Source organism: Triturus cristatus, chromosome 2_2, assembly GCF_964204655.1.
Source record: "Triturus cristatus chromosome 2_2, aTriCri1.1, whole genome shotgun sequence".
In the NCBI taxonomy this organism is placed as follows: domain Eukaryota; kingdom Metazoa; phylum Chordata; class Amphibia; order Caudata; family Salamandridae; genus Triturus; species Triturus cristatus.
The window spans coordinates 1,011,934,783-1,011,962,382 of NC_140582.1; the positions used below are offsets into that span (position 1 = coordinate 1,011,934,783).

The window sequence follows — 27,600 nt, forward strand, 5'->3', positions numbered from 1 at the left end:
GACTCGCACGGTCCCTGGTTTGTTCCATTTCTGTTACATGCACTAGGCCAGCCACACAGTTTTATCAAGAGAAGTGTGGGAACGCTGGGTAGTAGTAATTCTGTGTATCTATGCAGAATCCTGATGTTTTCCTCACAGAGATGTGAAAACATATGTTGAGTTAGCCCAAGTTTGAAGTTTGCAAGCATTCTAGGTACGAAAACGCAGTGGGATCCATGCACACCATCTTAGACTCCCTGTGTGTTCAATTTCCAGAAAATGTGGGGTTTGGTATGTTTTTCTATGTGGGAGATAAGCTCAGGCACAAATTCCACAGCCCCCCACTTCACAAAAAAGTGTTGGTTTTCATGCCAGGAAATTGATATCTCCACAACACGCTTTGGTGGCCTTATCTCTGTGAGTCCTATGTCCAGCAACACAAGTTGGCTATTGTTTCAATCAGGAGAAATGTGAAAACACTGAGTGGTAGGCATTTTTTCTCAAACTTTCCCCTCACAGAAATGTGGGGAAAATGTGTGATTTTAGCCAAGGTTTGAGGATGCAGGGCACTGTGACTAAGAAAAAATACATAGTGGTAACCATGTACGTAACACCACCCAGGAGTCACCTAGGTGACTTGTTTTGCAACATGTCTAGGTTTAGTAGGATTGCCTGGGTAGTGGCCGAGTCTGGGCCTAAATTCTGCAGCTACCCACATCGCCAAAAGGGGTCGTTTTTCATGCCAAAAATGTGATGTCTCAATGTTACATTTAGGCCAGGCACAAGAGTGGGGTACCACTTTATCGGAATAAGTTTGGGAACACAGAATCAAAGAACATTTGTTATTACTAATTGGATTATTCTCCATTTTTGCCTTCCAAATAAATGTGCACAATAAAGAACACATTTTTCCAAATGCCATCTGATTAATATTCATAGTATAAGTATCCCAATATCAAATGTGCATTTAAAAAATACATAGATTTCCTGCATACCCATTTTTTTGTTCATTACACTTTACCATATGAATTGCTGCATGGCCGGTTCACAAAGAACTGCCAGATAAGTTTTTGGCTCTGGGAAATGCATGATTTTGGACAATCAACCAACACTATATATCCCTGTGAACAGAAGGGTCTGAGGGTAAAGGTATGTTGATGCCAACATTGGTTTTCTTGCACAGGACTTTTCCCCATTTTTTCAAAAAATAGTTATGCTATCTTTTGGCTATTTTACTGGTTTCCTCCAGAGGACTCCACAAACCCTGGTTACCTCTAGAATACCCAGCATGAGGGAAAAAGGACACAAATGTGGCATGGATACCTCTTGTGGAAAAAGGTTATGAAGCACAAAGTGCCCGAAACATAAATAAAATGGATTAGCACAGGGGCAGGAAAAATCTCAGCAGCTAAGGGGTGATGGCTGTACAAATGGCACACTGGTCTATTTTTCTTTAATCCAAACCTGTTAAGCCTGTGCAACACAGTGTGCTTATACCAGCATCAAAAAACCTTTACATGTACCTACAATAGACACAACAAGAGAGGGAGTCAAGCCATTTTACTATCTGGCTGCATACATTCCACTAAAGATAAAAAGAAAATCTGCCCTCGTTCCTTTCCACTTGGTTATTACGCAATGAGGTGTATATCTAAATCTTTAATGCTTCAAAAATGTTTAATTTGGTATTTTCTCCAGTAGGGTTATGTTTGTTATTCCAGGCTGGAAACTAGGAAGCCTTGGTTTAACAGTCTGTTATATAAGACTTATATACTCAGACTCCATACATCATGCAAGTCCATATTTCTCAAACATTCTTAGAATTCACCAAGGCTACTCTTGTGGTCACTCTCTTCCCCAGATTTATTTTCTTTAGCATCCATTACTTGATTTCACTCATGACAGGGACTATTTAACCCCTGATAATCTTACCAATGCATAACTAGATAAAATATTGATAGAGCTTATATCAAGATTATCATGATTAAGCACCACTCCATCTACATCCCCAGATTATTATATCTGTCAGATGTCCTGTTAGAGCATCTTAATATCTGAATACCCCTACATCACACGTTTGTTGCTTGTTGCAGAATGTAGCTGTGTTGGGAAGATCCTAGGTTTCAATCTGTGCATCTATCTGATTTCAAATGGTGTTCTTGCAGCAACATTATGCATGTCTGGACTGTTAAGAAGTATTATGCCTATAGCTTTTGCTGTGGAGTTGAAACCATTATCAATTAATTTACACTATTTGCAAGTATGGACTGAGCTTGCATAGCTTCCAATATAGCCTGTATTCATTTCAGGTCACTTCCCCAAACTTAAGTCTATATCAACAAAAAAAGAATACAACATGGAACCTTAACATAGCTTATTTAATGGCTTTTCTCTTCTCGTGTGTTCCTAACTCTGTTGACTTATCCATCCGTTCCTACGTCTTCTAATGCTCGCTCTTATGGGAAAGTTCTTCCATCCATTCCAATGAACTTTCTGAGTCCAACTCCCTCTGCTTGTCAATGACTTTCCTTAGCACATAACTTCTCATTGCACTGCTGGATACCCCAATACACTCCATTGTTCAGCAAGGGATTTGCAGAGGTTTCCAATCCATGTTACTTAGAACACTCCTTAGTAGACCCCAAACTCTTTATTTTCATACCCAGACTACGCCTGTAGGCCCACAACAGTGTGCTACAAACCACAATCTTTTGTGTTGTCTTTTATAGCCCTATTGCTTCAGTTTGAAGTCTTTCAAATACAGCTGTTGAGAAGCATGATAATAGGATGCAGAATGTATTGATTAGAGATGGTTCATGTCAAATTATTGAAGTTTCCAGTTTGGAGGACACATTTGATATAAGAAATATTTTTAACCTTTTGAAGTCTTTCGGCGATTACTTTTTGAACAGCAGCAATAGCAATTTTAGATACAGGGTTCCTATAATCTTGGGATTGTACATTTGGCAATTTTAAATACTTTCAAATTATCTACTTGCCTTTTAGATGAATATCTCAGCTTCCACAGTGAAGATATATCTTGTTGATAACCTAAAACAGGTGCTACTTAGTTGGCAAAGAGGTCCTGATCTTCTTAAAGGGGCCACACATTAAGAAACTAGCTTACAATGGTTGCCTTTGCATTGGAAATTCAAGAATTAAGTCATATACTTAATATTAATCCCACAGTCTCAGAAGTGCATCGTCATTATATAACTCCTTTATATTTTTAATTTAACAAACACAGATGAATTGGTACATTTTATAAGGTTTCCACAAAATTAATTTGTATTATGAAATGTATTTACATTTTTAAAATCTTTTTTTAAATATTTTATGTATATGTACACTTGGCTCATAGCATGATTGTGGTAATCTTTTTTTTATATTGTTAATCCCTGTCAGGGTCTTAATCAATTGTTTATTTTTCTCAAATAACTGGCCCATGAGGTGTTTTGAGGGCAATTACATTTTCCTAAATATATGCTGTGCAGAACACTAAAGCTGGAAAAAAGTCTTTGTGGATGAATGAATGCCACCTTCGTGCATTGCCATCTGAGCCAGGGTTTTTATCTAGAGCATGTTATGGCCAGGGGTGTAGCTTCAGGCTAGGGCGTTTGGGGTGTGATGCCCCCCCAAATAAATGCATTGTTGGCTGTGTAGTTGGGTTTGAGGTCCCAAGAGTCAACTGCTACGTCTTTATTGGTTTTTCCCACTTTTTTAGTTTGGAAATTTGAGATTCACCCCTCAATTAAATACTTGACTTGCCACCTCTTCTAATTAATCTTTGTTGGATAACTGTTTTTTTAGGGCTCCTCTGGGACCACGATACCTCAGTGATCGCACGCTATATAAAACACTTACTTACTAAATCTCAACGACTAAGCTACTCCCCTGGTTATGGCCCTCATTTATAGTTGAAAGAAGCAGCTGCTCAACCATAAATTGGCACTTCACTCGCCTCACCAAACCTGCAGTTGCCCCAGAACACTTAGATTCGCACCTGTGGAGGGTTAGGTGGCTCCGCCATCACAAATCATTGACTTGACTGACAGGACATAGTGAAGTTTGCCCGCCCTATTTAGTGTGGCAATGAACACTAATTGTCTCTGCTACGGATTGCTATGTGCATTCATTGCAGTCTCAGCAGGGAATGAGCCCGATGGGCAGGGAAAAAGCTCCCTGCCTATCATTGATTATTTGTTTCTCAAAATAAAAGGTTTGCTTTATTTGCTTGTTTTTGAAATAGAAACAAAATCTGAACTGGGTCAAAAAAATATGTCCCCTTTTGAGACTTACCTCAATCATCAGTGCATCCACTTCACCAGTGGCCTCACTTTAGGCTTAGTGATCCCCACCAGGCAGGGAGGGAAAGCTATTTCAAAGTTGGACAGGTGGGCTTTCGCTGACCAGGTAGGGTATACCGACCCATCTACCCAACTCCTAAAAAGGGTATTTGTCTTTTACAGCCCCGTACTACTCCAGGATTTCTTCTACTGATGTTGTTAAGTTTGCATTTTTTGCAATTTTTGGGGAATTCAGGGTGTAGCAAAAGTGTAATCTTTGAATGTCAATGTCTCCTTGCTGATCTTTTGATTTCACTAACAGTGATTTAGATGTTTTTGGCTTGAGTCAAAGTTTTAAAAATCCTTGTTGTTTCTCATTTCTTTTTCCAATACTAAACATAACCCAGAGTCATGACATGGCTCATGGGAACATTGTCAATGCTGACTACGTGCATAGTAAAATCAAACATGGATTAACCACTTCATCAGACCCCATACTGGAAAGGATGCTTCTTACTTTGGTTCTAACCCTATGCAGAGGAAACAAGCAGAGTAGTGGAAATGATCCTTTTAAATACAAAGTAGATGCTGGAGAGTATATTAGATTTAATTTTATAAATGTTATTTCATTCTGGAAATCTCCCTAATTTATGATAATGAAACCAAGAGATTCAACAAAACAAATATTCAAATTATAATGGCTGTAACTCACAGGGAATACAAGTATAAGTACACTCCCCATTGTAACTCTCATTCCCTAGGATATGGACTCCCACTACCTTCCTCGGATATTCAACCACTCAGGAACTCCCTTGCCTAGTAGGAGAGCATTAACATGTCTTGCCCCTGAGTCATGTGGAGCACTAAGGCACGCCCAGAGTCTATTGGGTCAGTCGCTGCCTTGCCTGGCCTTAGGTAACTTTAATTTTAAATTAACAAACAAGGCTTTGCATTAATCTAATTGTGAGCGTTGAGGCTAGGTCACAGGCACAATTAAAGATGTCTTAGGATCTAACGATGAGATAAACCCGATGTTTAGCCTACTGAGTGGTTACTAGAGTATCCATTATGAGAAGGTTTCACTACTCAGCAGGAGGGTCTTTCAAAACTCTGCAAGCTTTCTGAAGCTTTGCGTGAAAAAAACATAAATAGTAGGTTATTAAATAAATATTCATTACTCCTCGTAAAATCCAACTTTGAGTGAAAGAATTTTCCCACAAAAAGTTAGTTTTAGATGGGACAATTCTTTTGCAAAAATGTTTTGAATAGATTTTTACCCACAGCCAAATGTTTTGCAAAGGCGCCAGACTTTTAAAAAGATCCCAAAGTTATATACCCTGTCACCTTTGTAAAACTTCACCAGCACAATTATAATGAATCAAACTCCCAGTGGTCACCCAAAACAGTTAAAAGATGAAGTGAAATATGTAGCTATAGCTATATCACCAACCAAGAGGTGCATTTTGAGCCATGGCCAAACAAACTCAACCCACAGTGAACTAATTTACCTTAACTTGGAGCAAAGAAAGTTTGGAAGCTTACAGTATCATGGCTAGGCCTGGGCTCCGTTAGCTGAGTTTTGCTATGTGGAACTCCGCGAAGTTACCAAAATACTCTGCGAAGTTCCACGAATGGCAGAGTGCAGTGCAAACTTACCGTTCGTGATCGCAAATGTTCCGTTCGCAATTGTGAGCAGAGAAAAAACTCTGCTGCACATCGCAAAGCAGAGTATTCTGCATTCCACGAGCTCCGCGGACTGCGGAGTGCAGAAAACTCTGCAAACTCCGCGAACGGAGCGAAGTTCACAGCCCAGGCCTAATTATGGCCTAAATATAAATGTTATTCGCCTGATTCACAAAGTTAAACTTACATGTTTGTGTTAGTTTATGCTTCTTCAGTATTCACAAAACTGCCTTTTAATAGTATGTTTACGAGTGCGAAAACTCCGCAGTTGGGGTGGAGAACCCCGCGCATAAAAAGATAGGCCAGTTCTAACTTTTTATGTGCAGAGCTCTCCGGCCCCAACTGCAGAGTCTCTGCACTGAAAACGCGTAAACTTACACACACACACAGGAGTTCTCTGCCACAACTGCGGAGCCTCTGCACTCGTAAACTTACTATTAAAAGGCAGTTTTGTGAATACCGAAAAAGCGTAAACTTACACAAATGTGCAAGTATACCTTTGTGAATCAGGCCCAATAACGCACGGTGTGGAGCCTTGTATTTCAAGATAGTTACATTTCATGACCAAATGTAGTTGCAAGGGGCATACCATGAGTCCCTGCTGTGCAAATGGCCCCTCGTCCTTTTTGGGGCCCTCATATAGTCTAGGACCTATCAGTTTATGTGAGATATGTGACTCTTGGAGTGCCTGTCACCACATTCTGCAGGATGGAGGGTAATTATTTTGCAGATGCCATGGCCAGATCAGTATTAGTAGTGGATGGCTGCAAGTGGGATTAGTTATCATGGCTTTTAAATATAAAGATTTATCTTCAGAAAACCCCTACAGAAAAGAGAATTTCTATAGAAAATGTCTCTACACTCTTACCTTTTCAGAGTTTTTCAGTGTTTGAATCCTGTAAGAATTTACCGCACATTATTAGCATGACACAGCAACAATAGCAGGAGTGACCAGCTGCTGAGTTATCTCACAGACACTGAACAACCAAGGCCTTCCTTGAGTAGCACAAACCTTCAGCAATTGGATGTGGCTTTCAGTTCCATAGACTGGGGGTAGATGTCCTGGGTTTTTGATGGGTTCCTAAAGGTCCTTGGGATCTTTCTTATCATAAGTATTTAATGCTGTTTCCCCTGCCTCCCCACCTTTCAAACAATGCATTCTTGCAACACCAGATGCCTCCACCTTGCTGACGTTTAAGGACAAGCCCCAAGGGGTGACAAGGCAATCCTGTATAAACTATGTCCATGGATAAAGTTGCAGTGTACAGCATCACATAAACAGTACAACCACTATGCAATATCAAATAGTAAGGTAAAAGGATTGTTAGCTCCGCGCCTTCTTTCCTCCTGCACCAAAACCTTAATGGTGCGTTGCAAAATTTATAGTATCCTCACAGACGAATAGTCTCATTCCATTTGAGTTTCAATCCAAATAAATTCCTTATTTCAAGAAATTGTATTCATCCAGTTCATTAAGTCATTACATTCCTCACAAATTAATGTAAATACACGTAGAATTGGTATAAATACAGGCAACATGTGTTCCGAAGATTCCCCTCTTTTTGCAAGGTAGTTTGAAACCAATAGCACAGGACATTTAGGGCTGTTGTCTCCTCTGTTGAGATATCTTGGTCTTCCCCGTCTGTTCCTGACAGGGCATATCCTCTGTCGCATATGCTGATTGAGGAATGTCACAACCACTCCGACCACCTCAAGGTTCAAAACCGAAAGGGTCTTCTAAGGTACTCCTATGGCAATGGGACGTCTGCAAAAACAAATGGAGGCCATCCACTCTGCCTATCCCTTACATCTCAGCCTCGTTCAGAGGTTGGGGGTAATTGTTGTCCTGATGGTGGAGCTGCAGACAGCACCTCATTGGGAAAAACCTTCGCAGTGTGTGACATCTGGAGGCTGACATGGCATCAGAAGGGCAGTCCTTTTATGGTGGCACTTCCAACACCATATCGTTATTTTTTATTCCTGTCTGGGTCCTTCATGAACACTATGGTGGACCTGGTCAGGAACCTATAAACAAATGTCCACCAGGTGCTCCAAGAAAACTCCTGAAAATGAAAAAAAAAAGCCCAGATAGTCATTTATACAGATATTGCAGGTGAACTGGCTGTTACTCATTTTTTTTGCTGATGATACCAAAGCCATGGTCACGGGAACTGCCTTGGTTAAAAGAAAATGCTGACCCAGAAGAAAACTTTGCATGTCGTGGCCCGGACACGCCTTGGCTCGTTAAGGCAGCCGCAGCAATGCCCACAATGGTTTGGAGGATAGCCTGCCTAGGCTTACTCAAGCCCTTTGTCTCTATTCCTATATATACCAATGGCTCCAAATCAGTTCCTTAAACCAAATCCTAACACACAATATGCAAATCAAACATCCTTTTGCATTATGAAGTGGTTATGTTATGTTATATGTTATCTTATGTTTTATGTTACGTCATGCTACGCTCTATTACGTCCACATATGTAAGTAGGGGCACTTATATAGCACAAATGTAGCTAGGGAGCATCTGATTAATGTCAGATGATATTAATTGTCCAGTCATTCATGGTATTAGGAGATTAAAAATATTATTAAATATTAAAAGCAATTCACTGGGGCACTAGCTTTTCGAACGCATACTCCGCTCATACACGTTGTATGAATGTGGTTCTAAATAAACATATTAACTTTACCATTCCAGCTAGAAGGATTACAGAGGAAGCACAATTTGAAGAGATTGAAATACATGAATTCCATTTAGAAGACAACGGTGAGCGAAGAGATACTGACTCTTCATCAAGCTCAGCAGAATGGGTAAGTGATTTCAGAATTTGCTTTAAGCAATGTGTCCACTTTACAAAATAAACTTGCTATGTATCCCTTGCAATCCATACTGGCCTGTGGCCACCTGCAGTAGAGAGGTACTGAGCCTTGAGAAAGATATCGTACAGGCGAATCCTGTGGGAACTAAACCAGTTGGGAGCAGTATCAACTCAGAAAAACACCAGTGAGGTTAATGTAGTCTTTGAGAAGTCAAGTAAACTATCCGACGTTGCCCATCCATTAATACTGAAAGAGGAAATTGCATGGAAGTCAAATGGAAACTGTCAAGTAGGCATCTTTGAGGTCTACCATGGCGAGAAAATCCCCTGTAACGTGATATCTTGTAGGAGGCGCATCCCATTCCATTTTGAAATGGCTGACCACACATGGTTAGGAGGAGGCAGACTAATGACAGGGGGAAAGAACTGATGAAACCAGGAGATGCATTTGTCTAAAGCCTATAATCTGCACTAGACACCTGAACGTTAGGAATGGGGTCGTGAGTAGAGTTGAGACAGGCTTCTTATCTGTGTGGTAAGCACCAACCAAATGCAAAATCCAATGATTTCAAGTATTTAAGTGCCCTGAAAAGGGGAAGTCTGCTTTCTTTACATGGGTTGAAGTGAGATCTTAAAGTGCACCAATCTGTAAGTATTCAGTTCCAGATCTCATGATAGGAACTTCTGGGGGTATCTGGCCCTCTGGGGGGAAAAGTCTGGCAGGTTAGTCTGGAGGAAGCTGCCTTTTGATGTGCGGGATAAGAAGCACTAACAGTTGCGGAACACCCCTCTGATGCTCCGAATGTAGAAAAAATACTATCTTAGAAACTCTGAGCATTTTACTGCCAACACTGTGAATGGAGTTTAAGGTGCACACAAACTCAAAAAGTTCCTTAAGAAATAAATCTCCAAAACCTCTACTCCCTGGTTCTTCACTTTTTTCTGTGGAGGTTATATTGGCCAGGTTTGATTTCATTTAAATGAGGAGCCTTCTTTAAACAGGGCTATGCTGATGTTGTGCAGAAGGTAAACACCCTTCCGTAGCCAATCACTAAGAGCCTGATTACGAGTTGGCAGTGCGGTGCTGGGTACGCCCTGCAGATGCACCACCAACCCCGTGGTCATGCCACCCACTAGATAAGAAGTGTTTCTCGTGCCTGGTGGGCTTTTTTTTTTACTTTCCCATGGCGCTGCCCTGAAAATGGGCACCACAATGGGAAAAAACAGAAACAGTTCCTGCACAGCATCGACTGTAAACCACCAAGAAACTAAGGTCCCGATTTTAATGTTGGCAGAGAGGGAACCCCGAAGTCCACTCCCCACCAACATTATAGTGCGCCTGCCCGATTAAAATTCGGGCTGACAATTGGTTTGACAACAGCGGAAACTACTCCGTCTTCAATGTGTTCAAACCTCTCCAGCGGACCTCACTCTGTCGAGCCATCAGAGGTTTAACTATATGTCCGCCCACCTAATTCAGATGGGCAGACATACAGCCAATTTTCAGTGCCTGTCACTTCCAGGAAAAACTTGTCAATTAGGTGACATCCAATAGTGCTCAAAGCGTTCTTCTTCCATGGGAGGCTCCCATGGCTAGGGAGATATTATTTTATTATTTTCAAAAAGAAAATTGCACTTTGGGATTCTCACAGGTGAATGTGCAGGGTAAACCGCGTTTATTCAACTCCGCCACGGATATTCAAATCTTCTGTAAAAAAATATGCCAGGGAACGCCGACCAGACACTGGTAACTCTCCTGGATGCTCACCCCCGGACCTCCATGCTATGAACAGTTCAGACTTATTCCCCACAGAATACCTGTGGGGACTACCCAGCGGGAGGTTCAACACTAGGATATCTGCTTATTTGCTTAGTGGATATTTTGCAATTATATACTGTCATGTTATATTCCACCACCATGGTTATTCCAGTTAATTGATGGTTCCAATGTTGTTCTCATGTGATTCTTTATCTGGTACTATAATTGCTGTTCAGAATATACACTGGGGATTGCCTGTCGAGGCGTTGCCCACCCTCCAAGGTGTACAATGCTATGGGTATTTGTTTGCAATGTTTGTTTCTTTTTGTTTTGGTATAATGTGGGAATTCACTGGGTGCCTTTTTGCCTGAGATGGGCGGGGGTGGAAATCGGGCTAGGATTGTTTATGGCAGATATGATTGTATACCACATTGGAAGGATAATCTTGACTTGTGAGTGCATAGGTTCTACATGGAGACCAAAAGGCAAGCCCATATCTCATAATGTGACGACCAAGGCGTGATGGTTCAATTTTTGACTTGGAATGTTAAGGGGATCAATAACCCCGGAAAGGGCAAGCTAGTACTACAATACCTAGTCCCGCATAGAGTGAAGGTAACGTTTTTACAGGAGAAACATCTCTCTCTTCTAGTTCGTCCTTGTCCTACGCTTCCACTTTGGGCCCACATCGATTATTTTCCACCCACAGCAAATACTCCTGAGAGGCTTGTATTTTAATACATCGTTCAGTTCTCTTTACGCTTATAGACTACATCAGTGATAGGGAGGGAAGGTATGTAGTGGTCACGGGCAACCTAGCGGGCCAGAAGGTGCTGTTATTAAATGTATATGCACTGAATGTAGATTCGCTGGACTTTTTCCAAGAGTTACTGTCTGTACTGGAAAGGGTGGATGTAAATCTCATCATGAAGGGGGCGGGGTCACCTAATTTATGCATTAGTCCTGCTTTCGACTCAACGGGGAGCAGCCTGGGTGGTCAACCCCATGCACTTAAGGTGTTACAGGATATATGTACCGCATACTCCCTTAGGGAGGCATGGCAACATCGGCATGCGGTAAACCTGGGGCTTACCTTCATCTCGGCATCACACAGTACTTTTAGATTATTGGATCCTATTGAAATCGCTCCGGCCATGGCTGGGTAAAATGAACTGCCTCCCCCGTACGTTGTCAGATCATGCCCTTGTGTACATAATGTTAACCTTTCCATTCCCAGGGAGGAGGGGGGTGGAGTATATTCGGAGATTTCCCTATTAGGCTTTCGGCACAAACTCTTATCTGCTATAACTGAATACTTTGCGCTCAACGAAGGCACCATCTCCACCCAAGCCAAACTTTGGGAAGCCTTTAAGGTCTATATCCATGGTGTAACAATAGCTAAAAGTGCTGTATACTTCGTGCTATCTGCCATTCCCTGGTGTTGGTTAAGTCTGCTCTTCAGCAGATGGACGTCGCCGTGGCCTAGGGATTCAATAATGCTCAATTACAGCTCCAGGCTCAAATGTTGGAAGAGATTTATGACCTTGCAGATAGGAGGTGAACTTCCATGTGAAGTATGCCAGGGAACGACAGTATGGTGAGGGCAAGCGCCCTGGTCTTACACTGGCAAGACTGCTTTGTCCACAGAGGGGCAGAGACTACATTCCAAATTGTACCCATGCAGACGGTACTCAGACCTCGTATAATGATGAAGTTCTGGCAGAATTGCTGCGTTACTATACTGGACTTTATACCTTCCGATGCGCAGGGGCAGACCACGCACTTGCCGATTACCTTTCCGAGGAGGCAATGGTCTGGCTGTCATCCCCACAACAGCAATTTCTTAGTGAATCAACAACAGTGGAAGAAATTGTCTTTGCTATAGACTCCATTGATGAGTCTAAAGTCCCCGGCTCCGATAGACTGACGGTAACATTTTATAAAACGTATAAACATTTGCTTGCACCCCATCTTCTGGAACTGTATGCCAATGTGCTGGAGATGGGTACTCTCCTCCCTACCTTGTGGGAGGTGATTGTAGTAATTTTGGTGAAACCTGGCAAGGACCCCAAGGCTTACCAATCCTGCCGCCCACTATCGCTACTGAATTTTGATGATAAATTCCTTGCGAAAATACTTGCCACTAGACTCTCTCTTCATCATTAAACCATTATCTCTCCCCTCCAATCCAGGTTTATTCCACATTGATCCACTTCTATTAACCTGTGCACATTGTTTACCATACTGAATAGGATATCCCAGATGTTCAAGCTGCAGTTGCTCTGCTAGATGCCGAAAAGTCCTCTGACTCCCTGGCATTGTTTATTAGCGACACTTCAGAAACTTGACCTTCCAGTGGTTGTTTATATTACTTAAAATGTTTACATTTTGTATATTTTTGTAAGTTTGTAAAAGCATCTAAATATTAAACAAATGATTTACTACTATTTATATTTATTAAATATTTATAAACGTTTATATTATGTTCATTCACAATTTTTATCTTTTTTATTTTTTACGAATACTTTTTTTATATCTCATTATAAACGTAAAATATATGTTTCTTATATGAGTGATATTATTCTGAAGTGTGTTGAAGAAGATTTTTTTTAAATAATTTATAGGTTTAATGGTAAATTATGTTTTTTAAATTAGTATTTGAAAATTAAATTGTCATTATTTATAATTTTAAAGAACCAATTTTTTCTGTAAATTGATTGTCTTTTATTTATATATTCTGTTATTTGTTGAGTTTTTTATTGAATTATTTTGTATGTGTTATGTTAACTGATTATATATGTATATATTGTATTCAATAAATAAAAAATATTTTTGAAGTACATATATTATTACTGTATGTTTTACATTTGTTAAAAATATTTCTACATTTATTTTTTAATACAAAATGTTTGACTTTTAATATTTTGTATGTAATATTATTTACTTAATATTATCATAATTTTATTTGGAGTGTTAAACAAATAATGTGTTATGTTTAGTGTTTTGCATTAGAGTGTGAATAGGTAATGTATTCACTTTTATCCAACATTTTCCCCTAATATTTTAGACTGGAGTTGGAATAGTAAATTTCACCCTTTAATGTTCATAACCTTCCCCTAAATAGCTTAGATAGGAGGGAGAATGATAATTGTCATCTCTATGGTGTCCATCACCTATCATTAAATGGATAAGATTGGGAATGGTAATAGTAAACGTCAACCCTTTAGAGTCCAGACTTTTCCCCTAAATGAGGGGGTTGGAGTAGTAATAGTAAATGTCACTCCTTAAGTGTCCCAAACCATCCTCTTAATGGCCCGATTGCGAGTTTTGCCAGCGCAATAGGCACTGCAATGGGCACTGCAAAAACAGTTCCTGCACGGCATGGACTAAAATGTCCATGTCATGCAAGATCATCTGTGCATGTACAAAGGGGGGCACATGATGTGCCCCCCTGTGTGCATACACAGGACATGAGGCACAAGAGGGCCCTTAGGGCACACTTTGTTACCTCTCCGCCAGGGTTTTCATGGTGGTAGAACTGCAATGAGAACCCTAGCGGAGAGGAAACACTTAATATGCTTGGCGGGAGCACAGCGATCCTACCAAGCATTTTGGGGCTTCTGGACCACCGCGCCACTGTCAGCGAACGGCAGTTCCCCGGCGGTGTCAGCGGTCCAAGGGCAGAAGGACCACTAAGGTTATGTTGTGGTGGGAAGACAGCCACAACCACCCCACCATGACTCTGGTGTTCCGAGCAACATCAGATTCGTAATTGGAGCCTAAATGTCTTAGATTGGAGTAGGAATAGTAACTATCAAAATTTAAGTGTCCAATACCTACCACTAAATGGCTTAGGGCCCGATTACGATGGCGGAAGGCCCGCCACCGCCACCGCCAACCGTGCGGTGGCGGGCCCTCCACCATCTGACTGCCACTTTCCCCCCATCATACTACGATGGCGGGGGGAATCATTCTGCAAGGGTGGCGGGCGCCCACCACGTTTCCGCCAGAGGCAATCGTTGCGATTGCCTGGCAGAGCGGACAGGACCTGCAAAATGGTGGCGGTGCCTAGCAGGCACTGTCAGCCAGATTACAATGCTGGCTTCAGCCAGCCTATTCATGGCGAAGTGGAGTGGAGAAGTGTGGCTCAATGATTAGAGCGGCAGACCCTGATGTAGAGGTCTAGCCCGGGACCAGGGTTCAATTCCCCGCCTCGGCGGGTCTTGGGCTCAAAAAATTCCACGGACCTGATAATTCTCGCATCGGTGCCATTCCAATCATGGAGTCCCACTCTGCAACTCTGGGCATTAGCTTGCTTAATCTCCACAACGGCCCCCACAACGCTAAGGATGCCTGGCCTCCACCTTGGGGGTGCCCAGGAGTGGACGCCTCACAGGGAAAGCCAGGATGGGTTCCACAGCGATATTCGTACAAGCGCCGAGAGGCCTCCGGGTAGTCGTGCGCTATATAAGTATCCATACATACATACATACATGGCAGTGAAACCGCCATGGAAAGGCTGGCGGAGTTTGGATTCGGGCGCCTGTTGCGGGCCCCCTCTGTGTTGGGGGATGCACTGGGGGGTACCCATGGTACCCCCGACATTTCCCAGGACTAAGTGGCAGGCACCGCGTGGTGCCTGCCACGTAGTGCAGGGAAATACACTTACCATTGTTAACGGTGCTGCAGCCAGCAGCACCATCCGCAATAGTAAAGCCCCTGGATGCGGCCGCCATACTGGTGGACACATCGTAATTTGGTTGCTGGGACAGCCGCATGACTGGCGGGCGGTCCCAACCACCGCAACGATGGCGGACGGATTCAGGTCTGCCCGCCATCGTAATGGCCCCCTTAGATTGGAGTAGAAATAGTATATATCATCCCTTTAGTATCCAGCACCTTCCTCTAAATTGCTTTGATTGTAGTGGGAATAGTAAATGTCACCCCTTTAATTTCTAATTTCTAATTTAAAATACTTGTAAAGCGCAGCATACACCTTGCGGTTTCTTGGCGCTGGGGAGATCGGAAACTGAGGTGAAAACAAGAAGACCAGGAAAAGAAGAAAGGGAAATTTGAAAGGGTTTAAATGGGGAAGGCTTGGTTAAAAAGGAACGTTTTCAGATCTCTGCGAAAGGGGAGATACTGGGTGGCAGACCGGAGGTGGTCAGGGAGTGAGTTCCAGAAGGTTGGAGCTAGGGTGGAGAAATTAGCCCCGCCCCACTTTTTGCGAGTGAAGCGAGGGATCTGGAGGAGGGACCTGGAGGAAGATCGAAGTTCTCTTGTGGGTAAATAGGACTTGATTAGTGAGGAGATGAAGGCAGGGGCGGAGCCCTGGCGGGCCTGGAAGACCATGCACCCGATCTTGAATAGGGCCCGTTCCTTTATGGGGAGCCAGTGAAGCTCTCTAAGAAGGGGGGTGGAGTGGTGATAACGAGGGAGGCCGAACACAAGCCGAGCTGCTTGATTCTGGACGATCTGGAGTCTACGCAAGCTGGAAGCGGGGATACCGTGATAAAGAGCGTTTGCGTAGTCCAATTTTGATATCACGAGTGCGGCCATAATAATCTTAAGTGCCTGGGGGGAAAAGAAGCGGGAGACAGTGCGGATAGTGCGAAGAGAAAAGAAGCAGGAGGACACCACAGAACTGATTTGTGAGTGGAGAGTGAGTTGGTTGTTTATTTTGACACCAAGTGTTTTGACTGTGGTGGAGGGGGTCGGTGCAGGGCCAAGAGAAGGGGGCCAGAAGAGAGAGTTCCAGGGACTGGATGAACCACCGGTGAGAACCAGCTCGGTTTTATCCGGGTTCAGCTTAAGATGGTTGTGGTTCATCCAGTCACTGATGAATGTCAGGATTGACTGGAAATTGGAGACCGAGAGAGGAGAGGGGGACAGATCAAAGATGAGCTGGAGGTCATCCGCGTAGTTATAGACGGTGACCTCCAGCTGCTGTAGTGCAAAGATGAGAGGAAAGATGTAAAGGTTGAAAAGTAAGGGGGAGAGCGAGGATCCCTGGGGAACACCGCAAGTGACAGGAAGGGGAGTGGCCGTGAAGTCGCCTAACCGGACCGCCTGAGTGCGTTCCCTCAGAAAGGAGGAGAGCCAGATCAGAGCTGATCCCCCGATACCGGCCGCCTTGACACGGGTGAGTAGGATGGTGTGGTCCACCGTGTCAAAGGCGGCGGAAAGATCAAGGAGGACCAGTGCCTGGTGTTTATTTTCGTCCAAACCCTTTCTGAGTTTGTCCAAGACTGAGACCACGACTGACTCGGTCGAATGCCTGGGACGGAATCCGGCTTGGCGGGAAGCCAGTCCCCCGTTTGCCTCCACATGGGCGCTGAGCACCGCGGTAACATGGCGTTCCATCACCTTGCCCAGGAAGGGTAGCAGGGAGATGGGGCGATAGTTAGCCGAGATAGAAGAGTCAGCGCCAGCTTTCTTCAGGATGGGCACTATGGTAGCTGCTTTAAGCGAATAGGGCACTACGCCCTGTGCCAGGGAGCTGTTGAGGAAGGCAATGGGGGGGTCAGGGCAGCTGGAGTATATTTGCTGCAGGACTCGTGCTGGGCAGACGTCCGCAGGAGATCCCGACTTCACTTTAGGGAGTATCTCCAGAAAAGAGTCCTGCGTGAGGGGGGGGATAGAGGTAAGAAGGTGGGGGAGGGGAGGGGGGGCGGGATCGACGAAGGCAGAGGAGGGTGGAGGGATATTAAGCTTGATGGTTGCTATTTTGGCCAAAAAATAGGTATTAAGCTGGTCGCAGAGAAGTTGGGAGGGAGGAATAATGGGCGAGGTTCGGTCTGAGAATGCCAGGTCATTCACTATCTCGAAGATTACCCTGGGTTTATTTTCGGCAGATGTAATTTTAGACGAAAAGTAGGCGGACTTAGCAGCCAGGATTGCTGATTTATATTTGTCCAGAGCTGATGAGAAGTGGGTTTTTAATAGGGGATCGTAGTTTTTCCTCCAATGCCTTTCTGCCTGACGGGCGCTCAGTTTGAGAGCTTTTAGGTGGTCGTTGAACCATCTATTAGAGTCCTTTGGTCGGCGGACGGAGATGCGGCGTAGGGGCGCCGCAGAGTCGCAGCCATCCGCCAGCCAGGTGTTAATGGCCTTGGCTTGAGAGGTAGATGTTAAGCCAGTAAGAGTAGGAGTAGAGTCGCAGAACATGGAGGTCAAGGAGGGGTAATCCAATCTATTCCAGTTCCGTGCCCAGGTGTTTTTGGCATACGGAATTTTAGGCGTCACGTTGCGAGGAATAGAGAAGGAAATGAGGGCATGGTCGGACCAAGGGCACGGCGAAACAGTGGCCGAGGCCACGGGGAGGTTGAGGGACCAGACCTGGTCCAATGTGTGTCCATGGGAGTGAGTGGGGGCAGATATGTGCGACACGAAATTAAGGGTTGATAGGCAATCTGTAAACTCTTTTGAGGCTGAGCACTCGAGTGGGTCAGAGGGCCAGTAATTGAAGTCCCCTAGCACCAAGACCGAGGCATAGTTGACCGTCAAGTTGGCCAATAGGTCTTGAAAGGCCGGCAAAAATGAGGGCGAGGGCTGGGGAGGCCGGTACATTAATAGGCAGGTAATAGGGGGGGAAAATGAAAGAGAGCGGGCTACCAGGAAGTCAGCAGGGGGAATGTGAGGTGAGGGAAGTGGTTGGTAGTTCAACTCCGACCGAGCGATCAGGGCAACCCCACCGCCTGCCTTGCCCGCCGGCCGGTCGGCTCGAAGGGCCACATAGGTGGAGGGTAGGGTGGCCAGGAGAACGGGGAGGGAGGTGTCACAGTACCAAGTTTCGGTCAGGAGCAGTAGGTCCGGTTTCTCAGAATCGTCCCCTATGTGATGTAGATAGAAGTGGGAACAGTAAAATGTCACCCCTTTAGTGTCATGCATCATTAGTATTGAATTTTTTAATAGCATAGTAAATGACACCATTTTTTAGTTTTATATTAACATTTTTATACTTTATGTAATTGACTTTAGTGTTTTATACACATATATGTTTGTACCGTAAAAAGTATTGTTAATTGTTTCAAAATATTGTTGATTTTTATTGTCACACATAACATTTTATATATTTTTCTAACTTTTTTTAACATATAGATATTTCTGAAATTTGTTTAAAACACAAAACATGTTATATAGTTCTTTACATTGTTTCACATATTTGTACTTTTCAGCATTTTGCTGAATATGGTACGTTTTTTAAACCATATAAATTTGTAATACATGCATTTTTAATTTTAGAACAAGCTTGATATAATTTTTTTAATATATTATAAACCGTACTATATTACATTAATATGTTATACTTTACGTATTTACATTTTCATTATACATTTATTGGCATATTTTAATATTGTTGCATATTTTTTAAACATTTGATAAAAAAATGTTGTTACGTTCCATTGTTTTTTACAGGACGATAGTCTTTTTTTTGTTTTCATTTAGTGACAAATTTTTTACGCTAGAGGCCTTATTACGACCAGGCCACTGCAGCACCTGCACGGTCATGTGCGCACTGTTGCCATGCCGCATGTCATGCATGGCACACAGTGTGCGCACAACAGTGCAGACATAGGGGGCACAACAGATGCCTCCAGCCACAATGCGCAATGGGCAAAATCACCCAGTACCCTGTTTGGGAATCCTTATGTTGCCTTTCCGCTGACCTTTTCATGGCAAAATGTCAGCGAAAATCCAGATCGTAATCAGAACGGCTTTGTCGACATCGGTGCCGCTTTCCCTAATGCTGCTGCCCCATCCTGCCGGTTGCAGTAGTGTTGTGGCAGTCCGACTGCCCTCCTCATAATTGGGCCAACCGCCGAATTATCAGACCAACGAGGAGGCAGCGGTTAGACCACCAGCAATGGTACGGCAGTCTAAAGACCTAAGTCTACTTTTGTGGTCTATTTGTGTCACTTTTCATCAGATTTGGTGGAAGCTCGTTGCGATTACCTGCTCCTGACTATTGGATAAGGTAATACCCTCTAATACGTTTTTTTTAAAGGATTTTAGGGATAGGTAGAACGTAGGTAGAGTTAGTAAAGTGAGATACAGAGTCACATTTGATTTTAAGGTTTAATTGTAGTTTATTTTCTCCTGTTTAGATGTGTTATGCGTTAGGCCTACCTAGGGCTTGGTAGTAGTGTAGTGTTATTTTAGATATTGTAATGTTACAATTTGCGTTTTTTTTACATTTCTAAGGTTATGTTCATGTTGTTTTTGAACATAGCGGTTTGTGTGGGTGCGTAGTCTCTTTTTTACAGGTTTACGGATCAGATGTTTCCTGTGGACCTGTGGCTTTTGCGTGTTTTTAAAAAGGAAATTAATTTGGTTTCTAGCTAACCAATATTTTATTTTTTATTTCTTTTTTGATTATTCATGGTTTTATGGTTTCGCCTGACTTTAGATTACTACCATGGGTTTGCCTTGAATGTTTTTATTTTTACATATTTTTGGGCGTTTTTGAACTACAATTTATCTTTTTTGGGTATTCTATTTTGAGAACGTGGATATGGATAGAGATCTACAGCTACAGAATTGTACGTTTATTTTATTTATTTATTTGTGTTGTGTCAGGGACATATTATATTTTATTATCTGTGTATTTGCTGTTATTGTAATGTATTATTTTACATTTCCATGTATTGGATTTAGTTGGTTTAATTTTGTGTTTATTTCTAATGTGCTTTGTGATTGTTGATGTGTTGACTTTTAATTAATTATTAAACTAATTTTTTTTATTTAATTTTTTCTACATTATTTCTATGTTTTCTATACTGATGTGTAAAAATATATTGTTTAATATTTATTTAAAAATCCTTAAGTTATGGTAGTGTTTACCTTTGTTAAGGTTTATTAGTTACTTTGGGCCTCATTATGATGTTGTGCGGAAAGCTATCCGACAGCGGCATTCCTTCCTTCATCAGAGGTTTCCATCAGAATGCTGTATTACGATGCTGGTGGTCGGAGGGACACGGTGGAATTCTGCTCTGCTTCTGATGGGCTCACGGAGACCCTAGGGGCGGCGGTCGGAAAAGTAATCCCCAAATGGCGCCATAGCCAACCTCGGCTCTGCCATCAGGAACACGATTTTGCTTTCTACCTGCCCTATCATGGCAGTCCGATCGCCCTGAAAAGGCAGGCATAAAATGACTTTGTGGTCCCCCAGAAGGGTCCCCTTCCCACCTGGCCCTGCTCTATGTGGCCTGGGGGGCACCAACATCCCTGTATTGTGTGGCAGGCTCAGCATGGTGCCTGCCACACGGTGCAGGGATTTTTAAAAACTGCCTATTTCCTAATGTGGCTTGTGCTGCAGCCAGCAGCACAAGCGGTAATACGAAATATGCACTTTCCGACCGTCGTGAAGGCGGTCACATCCTAATTAGGGAAGCGGGACCGCCAGCTCCTTGTCAGGCGGTCCCGTTTCTAACACGATGATAGTGGGACGCTCGTCCACTTGGCATCATAATGGGGCCCTTAGTTAGTAACTAGGGGGCACATCACAATGCCAGTGGGACCGCCACCTACAGGCCATCGGTAGCAGTCCCACTGACAAACAGCCCTTCAGGCTGACCGCTGCATTAGGATGCAGGAGGTCCAACCCTTCAATCTCAGTGGACAATTGCCGCACTCCCCAGGATCTACTAATACGATGGGGCAGTGGTCGGAATCCTGATCCTGAATGGAGGCGGTGCCGTCAGGATAACGATGTCCATTTCCTAGAGCCTTTTCATGGCGGTCCCAACGAACCCGACAAGGCCAGACACAAATTCCACAAAGGAATAAAAGCAGTCGCCGACCGGATGCGAGACAGCTGCCTTCAACACAGACAAGGCAGAAGTACTCATCAAGGGCCCTCAACCCAATGCATGGAGCAACTCCTGGTGGCCTCCCAACCTCAGGAACCCGTTCACCTCCCGCCAACCAAGCCCGCAACCTCGGAATCATCCTGGACCGCGACCTCAGCATGAACCATCACATCAACTCAGTCACCTCCGCCTGCTTCCGCACCCTCCTCCTCCTACGCAAGACCTTCAAATGGATCCCCCTTGAACATAGAAAGACCATCACACACGCCCTTATCACCAGCAGACTGGACTACGGCAATGCACTCTACGCTGGAATCAACAAAAAACTCACTCGCAAATTGCAAAACATCCAGAACGCCGCCGCCAGACTGATCCTTGACCTACCCCGACACTGCCACATTTTGCAAAACCTATTTACACTGCACTGGCTCCCCATAGAGAAAAGAATCACTTTCAAGATCCTCACCCACGCACACAAAGCCCTCCACAACACTGGACCAGCCTACCTGAACCAGCAATTAAACCTCCACGTACCCCACAGGGCCCAACGCTCAGCCCAACTCTCTCTCACAGAAGTACCCCGCATCAGGAAAACCAGAACAGGAGGACGCTCCTTCTCCTACCTCGCAGCCACCGCCTGGAATGACCTACCCATCCACATCAGACAAACCACCTGCCTCCCCAGCTTCACAAAGGAATTGAAGACTTGGCTTTTTTAATCCACCTCACCGGCACACGCTACACTCCCCCTCCCTCCCCAGTGCCTTGAGACCCTAACGGGTGAGTAGCTGCGCTTTATAAACTTCGATTGATTGATTGATTACCTGCCCTAAAACAATTAGACAAAAACTTATCATTTTTGTTTTTAAATGCATCCCGTTTTCCTTAAAGGAAAACGGCCTGCATTAAAAAAAAACTGCTTCATTGAAAAGCAGTCCCAGCCATGGAGGTCTGCTGAGCGAGCCCTGGGAGGGCCAGCCATTTCCAATGGGTTTGCAAATTGCGAGTGCCTCATTAATATTCATGAGGCTCGCATTTTGCGACCCAATTGGGAATCGCATCAGGGTCTCTTACACTGTTGCACATTGTAAATTGTGACTCCAAATTTGCGAGTCGCAATCTAGCGCAAATTGCGAGTCGCAATTTATACTGGTCGTACATCTGGCCCTAAGTGACAAAAGCAGTAACCCACTCAACTATCTATAAAAAATATAGATTTATGGTCTGCACGGTACATGTTCTTTAAAGCAGGGATATTAACCCTCTGCAATACTTTATGCCACTAGACAAAATCCCGATCCCTCTCTCTAACAGGAACTTTAGTCACAAGAGTTATCTTGACATTTTTATTGCTGCCTGAAAGCTTGATGCTCAGGGAACTCTGTAGAAGGTGTTTTGAAATTGTAAGTTATTGCTAAGCACAGCCGCCGCTGAGGTCAGCGCCCCCTCCCTAGGTACTGAAGGCCAAGCAACTTGTACTTTGTTACCAGACACCACCATGTCCAGTTTCATTCACTTAAGACAAATGCCATCTATGACAGTGAGAGTGTGGTCTTTGGGGATAGGTGAACATGTGTGTGTATGAATGGCACATATATGTATGGGCGACTGAGAGCCTATGTTGTATGTACTTGTGGCACAGGACATAACTTAATCTAAAGTGAAGAAAAGTACTCTGCAAAAATGTTCATTATATGGAATATTTTTCTGCAATTTAAATACATTTCTCCCACTTAAAATAATGGCTGTATTTTTCAGTTATAGATATGGCACCATGTCATCCCGCCACTGGTAGCAAGATGCATCATTCAAAACTCCCATTTCAAAGTATCACATTTACAAACTGCAGGCATCTATCACCCAGTGGCCTGTAGGCACAGTGCCATATTTATCACAGAAAAATACAGCCATTTGTTTAAATGGTAGTAATTTAAAATGAAAAACATTCTTCTTAAAATATTAAGACGTAATTGGCTCAACTGACAAGGGAGAAAAACATTAAGACTTAGGGCCCAATTACGATCATGGCAGTCAGACAGTCAAACCATAGTGTTGGCAGTCAGGAGATCGCTGTCAAGCTGGCGGCATCCCAAATGCCATATTATTACATGACTGCTGGTCTATCAGCAGCAGCATGCTCAGGCTCACATATTTGAGCCTGAATGCTTTGCCGCGGCAGTGCAGCGCCTGCACTGTTATGTGAGCACTGTTACCATGCACTATGTAATGCATAGCACACAATGCACACGCAAGAGTGCCAGCAAAGGAGGGCACAACATGTGCTCTCATGCCCCTACCGAGCTGAAACACCCGGGGCCTTGTTTAGGATGCCTTTCCCTGCATTTCTGCTGGACCTTTCATGGTGGGGTCCCAACCATGAACAGCCCGTTGGAAAGTCACGTCGCGATCTACACGGCTGTGCACCACCACCACTGACCAGCTCTTGCTGAACTGCGGCCCGTAAGGATCCAGAATCCTGGCAGAGTCGGCGGTCTTGTGGATGGGTGGTGGCGGTCAAATTGGCAAACTTGTGATCGGGTGGTCGGACCGCCGAGATTTGGCGGTCGGACCCGCACCGACACTTGGGTGGGAATCCGACCGCCAGGTTCGTAATGAGGCCCTTCATGTTTCATAAAAATATTTTTCTGCACTATATTTTTCAGTTATAAATATGGCACGGTTTCTACTGGCCACTAAGAGACCAGGGGGCACATGTATCAAGCCCTTTTCCCGTTCGCAAACGGGCCGATTCTGAGAATCGGCCCGTTTGCGAACGGGAAAAGGCCTTTTGGGATGTATCATCCCAAAAGGGCATCGCAAATTAGAGAATCGCAAATTTGCGATTCTCTATTTTGCGATTGCATTTAAGGAATTGCAAATTGCGATTCCTTAAATGCAATGTAACAAGCACCCAAGTTGTGCGATTTCTCCTTAAGAAATCGCAAATTACCACCAACTTCAAGTTGGTGGTAATTTGCGATTTCTTTGAAAGATGTACTTTTTGGTATCTCTCAAAGTGCCATGTGGCGCACATACATGACCTTAGGGCATGTATGTGCGCCACATGTGCACACATGCTCATTTCAGGGGTGCATCAGGGTGTCCTTATGACACCCTTGCACCCTTGAAATTATTCTCAATTTGCGATTCTCTAATTGCGAATCGCTAATTGAGAATGTCTTCTCATTCATTCCTATGGGCCTCCTGGCCCATAGGAATGAATGGGAAGGTATTCCTTAATTGTGATTAGCAATTTGCTAATCGCATTTAAGGAATGCTAAGAAATCGCAAAACAGTTGCAAATTTTTTATTACATCCCGATTTGCAATTCTCAAATAGCGATTCCCTAAAAATCGCTATTTGAGAATTGCAAAAACGGAACTTGATACATATGCCCCCAGGGGCATATTGCGATTCTCTAATTTGCGATGCCCTTTTGGGATGATACATCCCAAAAGGCCTTTTCCTGTTCGCAAACGGGCCGATTCTGAGAATCGGCCCGTTTGCGAACGGAAAAAGGGCTTGATACATATGCCCCCAGATGTTTTTAATGCGACACTATGAAATGGGAGAAAAGCGAACTGAAGAGTTAACTTAATCACAAAGCTAACTCTAATTTTTATTTTCTCCCTTTGAGAGCATTCAGAAAAATAATGTTGTTCTCATGTTCCAATATTGAGTTGAAAAGGACTTTTATCAAAGAGTTAAATACCTCAGTGCTTCACTACTTCACCTATGTGCCCCAGCCTGGCTCATTGTAAGGCTCTGCTATCTGTAGCCTGATAATAATAATTTAAAATAAATACAGCCTTCCCTTAACTTGAAAAGGGAAATGTGACCCTGTGCTTGTTTAAAAATGAACTGAAGAATTGAAACACTGAGGTATTTAACTCTTTAATAAAAGTCCTTTTCTACTCAATATTGGAACATAAGAATACAATTATATTTCTAAATGCTCTTAAAAAGAAAAAAGCAAAGTTAACTTTATGATTAAGTTAACTCTTCATTTTAATATTTTCCCATCTCAAAGTGTTGCATTTACAAACATCAAGGGCCGTATGTATCAACGCATTCCCCCATAGACACAGAATGGGCAAAACCCTTTGATACATGTGGTCCCAGGTCTCTTGCTCCTGGTGGCCAGTAGACACTGTGCCATATTTGTAACTGAAAAATACATTTTTTTCTTTTTAAATGCGAGAATCATAGTGAAGAAAAATATTGTTTTTAAAGATTAAGGGCCTCATTACAACCCTGATGGTTTGATCGCCCTCTAGTGTCAGTTAGTGGATTGACCGTCGCGACCTCGCCGGTCCAACCTCCAAATCACAAGTTTGGCAGTTGGACCGACACCATCCATCCACAAGACTGCCGACTCCACCTGGATTCTGGATTCCGACAAGCTGTGGTTCGGCCAGCGGTGGTCTGTGGTGGTGCTACACCGCCATGCAGCAGCGGTGGTCTGTGGTGGTGCTACACCGCCGTGCAGCTCATGACTTATCTTTCCGGTGGGCTGTTCATGGCAGGGACTTGGATGGTCCCTGTTTGGGGCCCCTTTCCCTGCAATTCAGCCTGGGGGAGGGATGCCTGGGGGCTCAAATTGTGCCCCTCTTTGCTGGCACTTCCATGCGTGCACTTTGTGCCATGCATTACACGGTGCATGGTAACAGTGCGCATACAACAGTGCAAATGCTGCACTGCTGCAGCATTGCCTTCAGGCTCACATAGTGAGCCTGAGTATGCTGCTGCTGACAGACCGCCACCTTTGCGGCGGTCATGTCATAATACAGCAGTCGGGACGCTGCTGACTTGACTGGGATCTCCTGACCACTGATGCTATGGCCTGGTGGTCTGACAGCCATGATCTTAATCAGGCTCTAAGTTTTAATGTTTTTCTCCACTGTCAATAGGGCCAATTGCATCTTAATGTTTTCTGAAGCATGTTTTTTCACTTTACATTCCCCCATTCAATCAAAAGGCTGTATTTTTCTGTTATAAATATGGCACTGTGTCCACAGGCCATTGGGTGAAAGATGCCTGCTATTTGTAAACGTAACATTTTGAAATGGGAGTTTTGGATTATGATTTTTATGGAATCAAGAGAAACATAAAGTTAACTCTTCAGTTCAATGTTTTCCTGTTTCAAAGCGTCGCCTTTAGACACAGCAGGCATCTTGATCCCGGTGGGTGGATGACACGGTGCCATATTTATAACTGAAATATACAGCCATTATTTTAAATGGGAGAAAGTTAAAGTTCAGAAAATGTCCCATAATGAACATTTTTGCAGAAGAATTTTCTGCATTTTAAATCATGTCCTGTGCCAAAAGTACATACAATACAGGTTCTCAGTCACCCATGCACATATATTACATTCATACGCACACATGTTCATATATCCCCAAACACCATCATCTCACTGACACACCTAGTCAAAGTATTTTTCTTCAAGCCATAGTATCTTTCTCTATGGACATTTGTCTTAAAGTGAATGAAACAGGACATCGTGGTGTCAGGTAACAAAGAGCGAGTTGCTTGACCTTCATGATGGTTTTCCTTGATCAGAAGTAGCTCTCACTACAGAAAAAGTTGGAGACCCCTGTCCTAGACAGGGGGCCTAATTATGAGTTTGGCAGCCCTCCTGCAGAGGGAAGGACTGCCAAATGAGTGGTGAGACTGCCCGCTGGATTCAGACTTGAATCCAGGTCGGGCTGGCGATGCTGAGGCAGTCCGATGGCGGTGCCTTTCTAAGGCTCAAAACACAGCCATAGAAAGTCACCACCCTGGGACTGCTGCAGCAAGTTCATGCATGGAAAGAAATGCACCATGTCATGCAGGAACTTGTGCTCACTTCCATGGAAAGACTGGCGAAAAGGCAACTTGTAATATGCTTGGCGGTGCCGCAGCGGCACCGCCAACATATTACTCTGCCTGACTGCTGCGCCACCGCCACCATATCACGAATCCCCAGCAGTTGCAGCGGTCCAGTGGTGGTCCAACTGCCAAATTCGGAATGCAGTGGGTGGGCCGCCAGTCTGGCAGTCTACAGACCGCCACGTGACTACGGTGGTCCAATGGACCACCGCAGTCTTAATCAGCCCCATAATATTACTACTCGCCTAATATTCCATTCAGAATCTTGATAAAAGGGATGAAGAGCAAGATACAGAACTGCGGGCAATACAGCATAGCAAACGTCAGAGACCTATACGAGATGGGGTATTGAAAACCTTCACTAGAAGTACAGAAATGTACTCAATACT

The 27,600-nt window shown here is 43.8% G+C and overlaps 1 protein-coding gene across 2 annotated transcripts in view; it reads left to right on the forward strand.

Moving 5' to 3' along the window:
* The window catches only part of LOC146863077 (uncharacterized), a 203,197-nt gene that overhangs the window by 167,660 nt on the left and 7,937 nt on the right, over positions 1–27,600 (forward strand). For both annotated transcript variants that reach the window (XM_085643339.1, XM_085643340.1), the window contains one exon: positions 8,647–8,759. In XM_085643339.1, the coding sequence (XP_085499465.1) occupies positions 8,647–8,759 (113 nt within the window). The remainder of the gene's footprint in view (positions 1–8,646; positions 8,760–27,600) is intronic.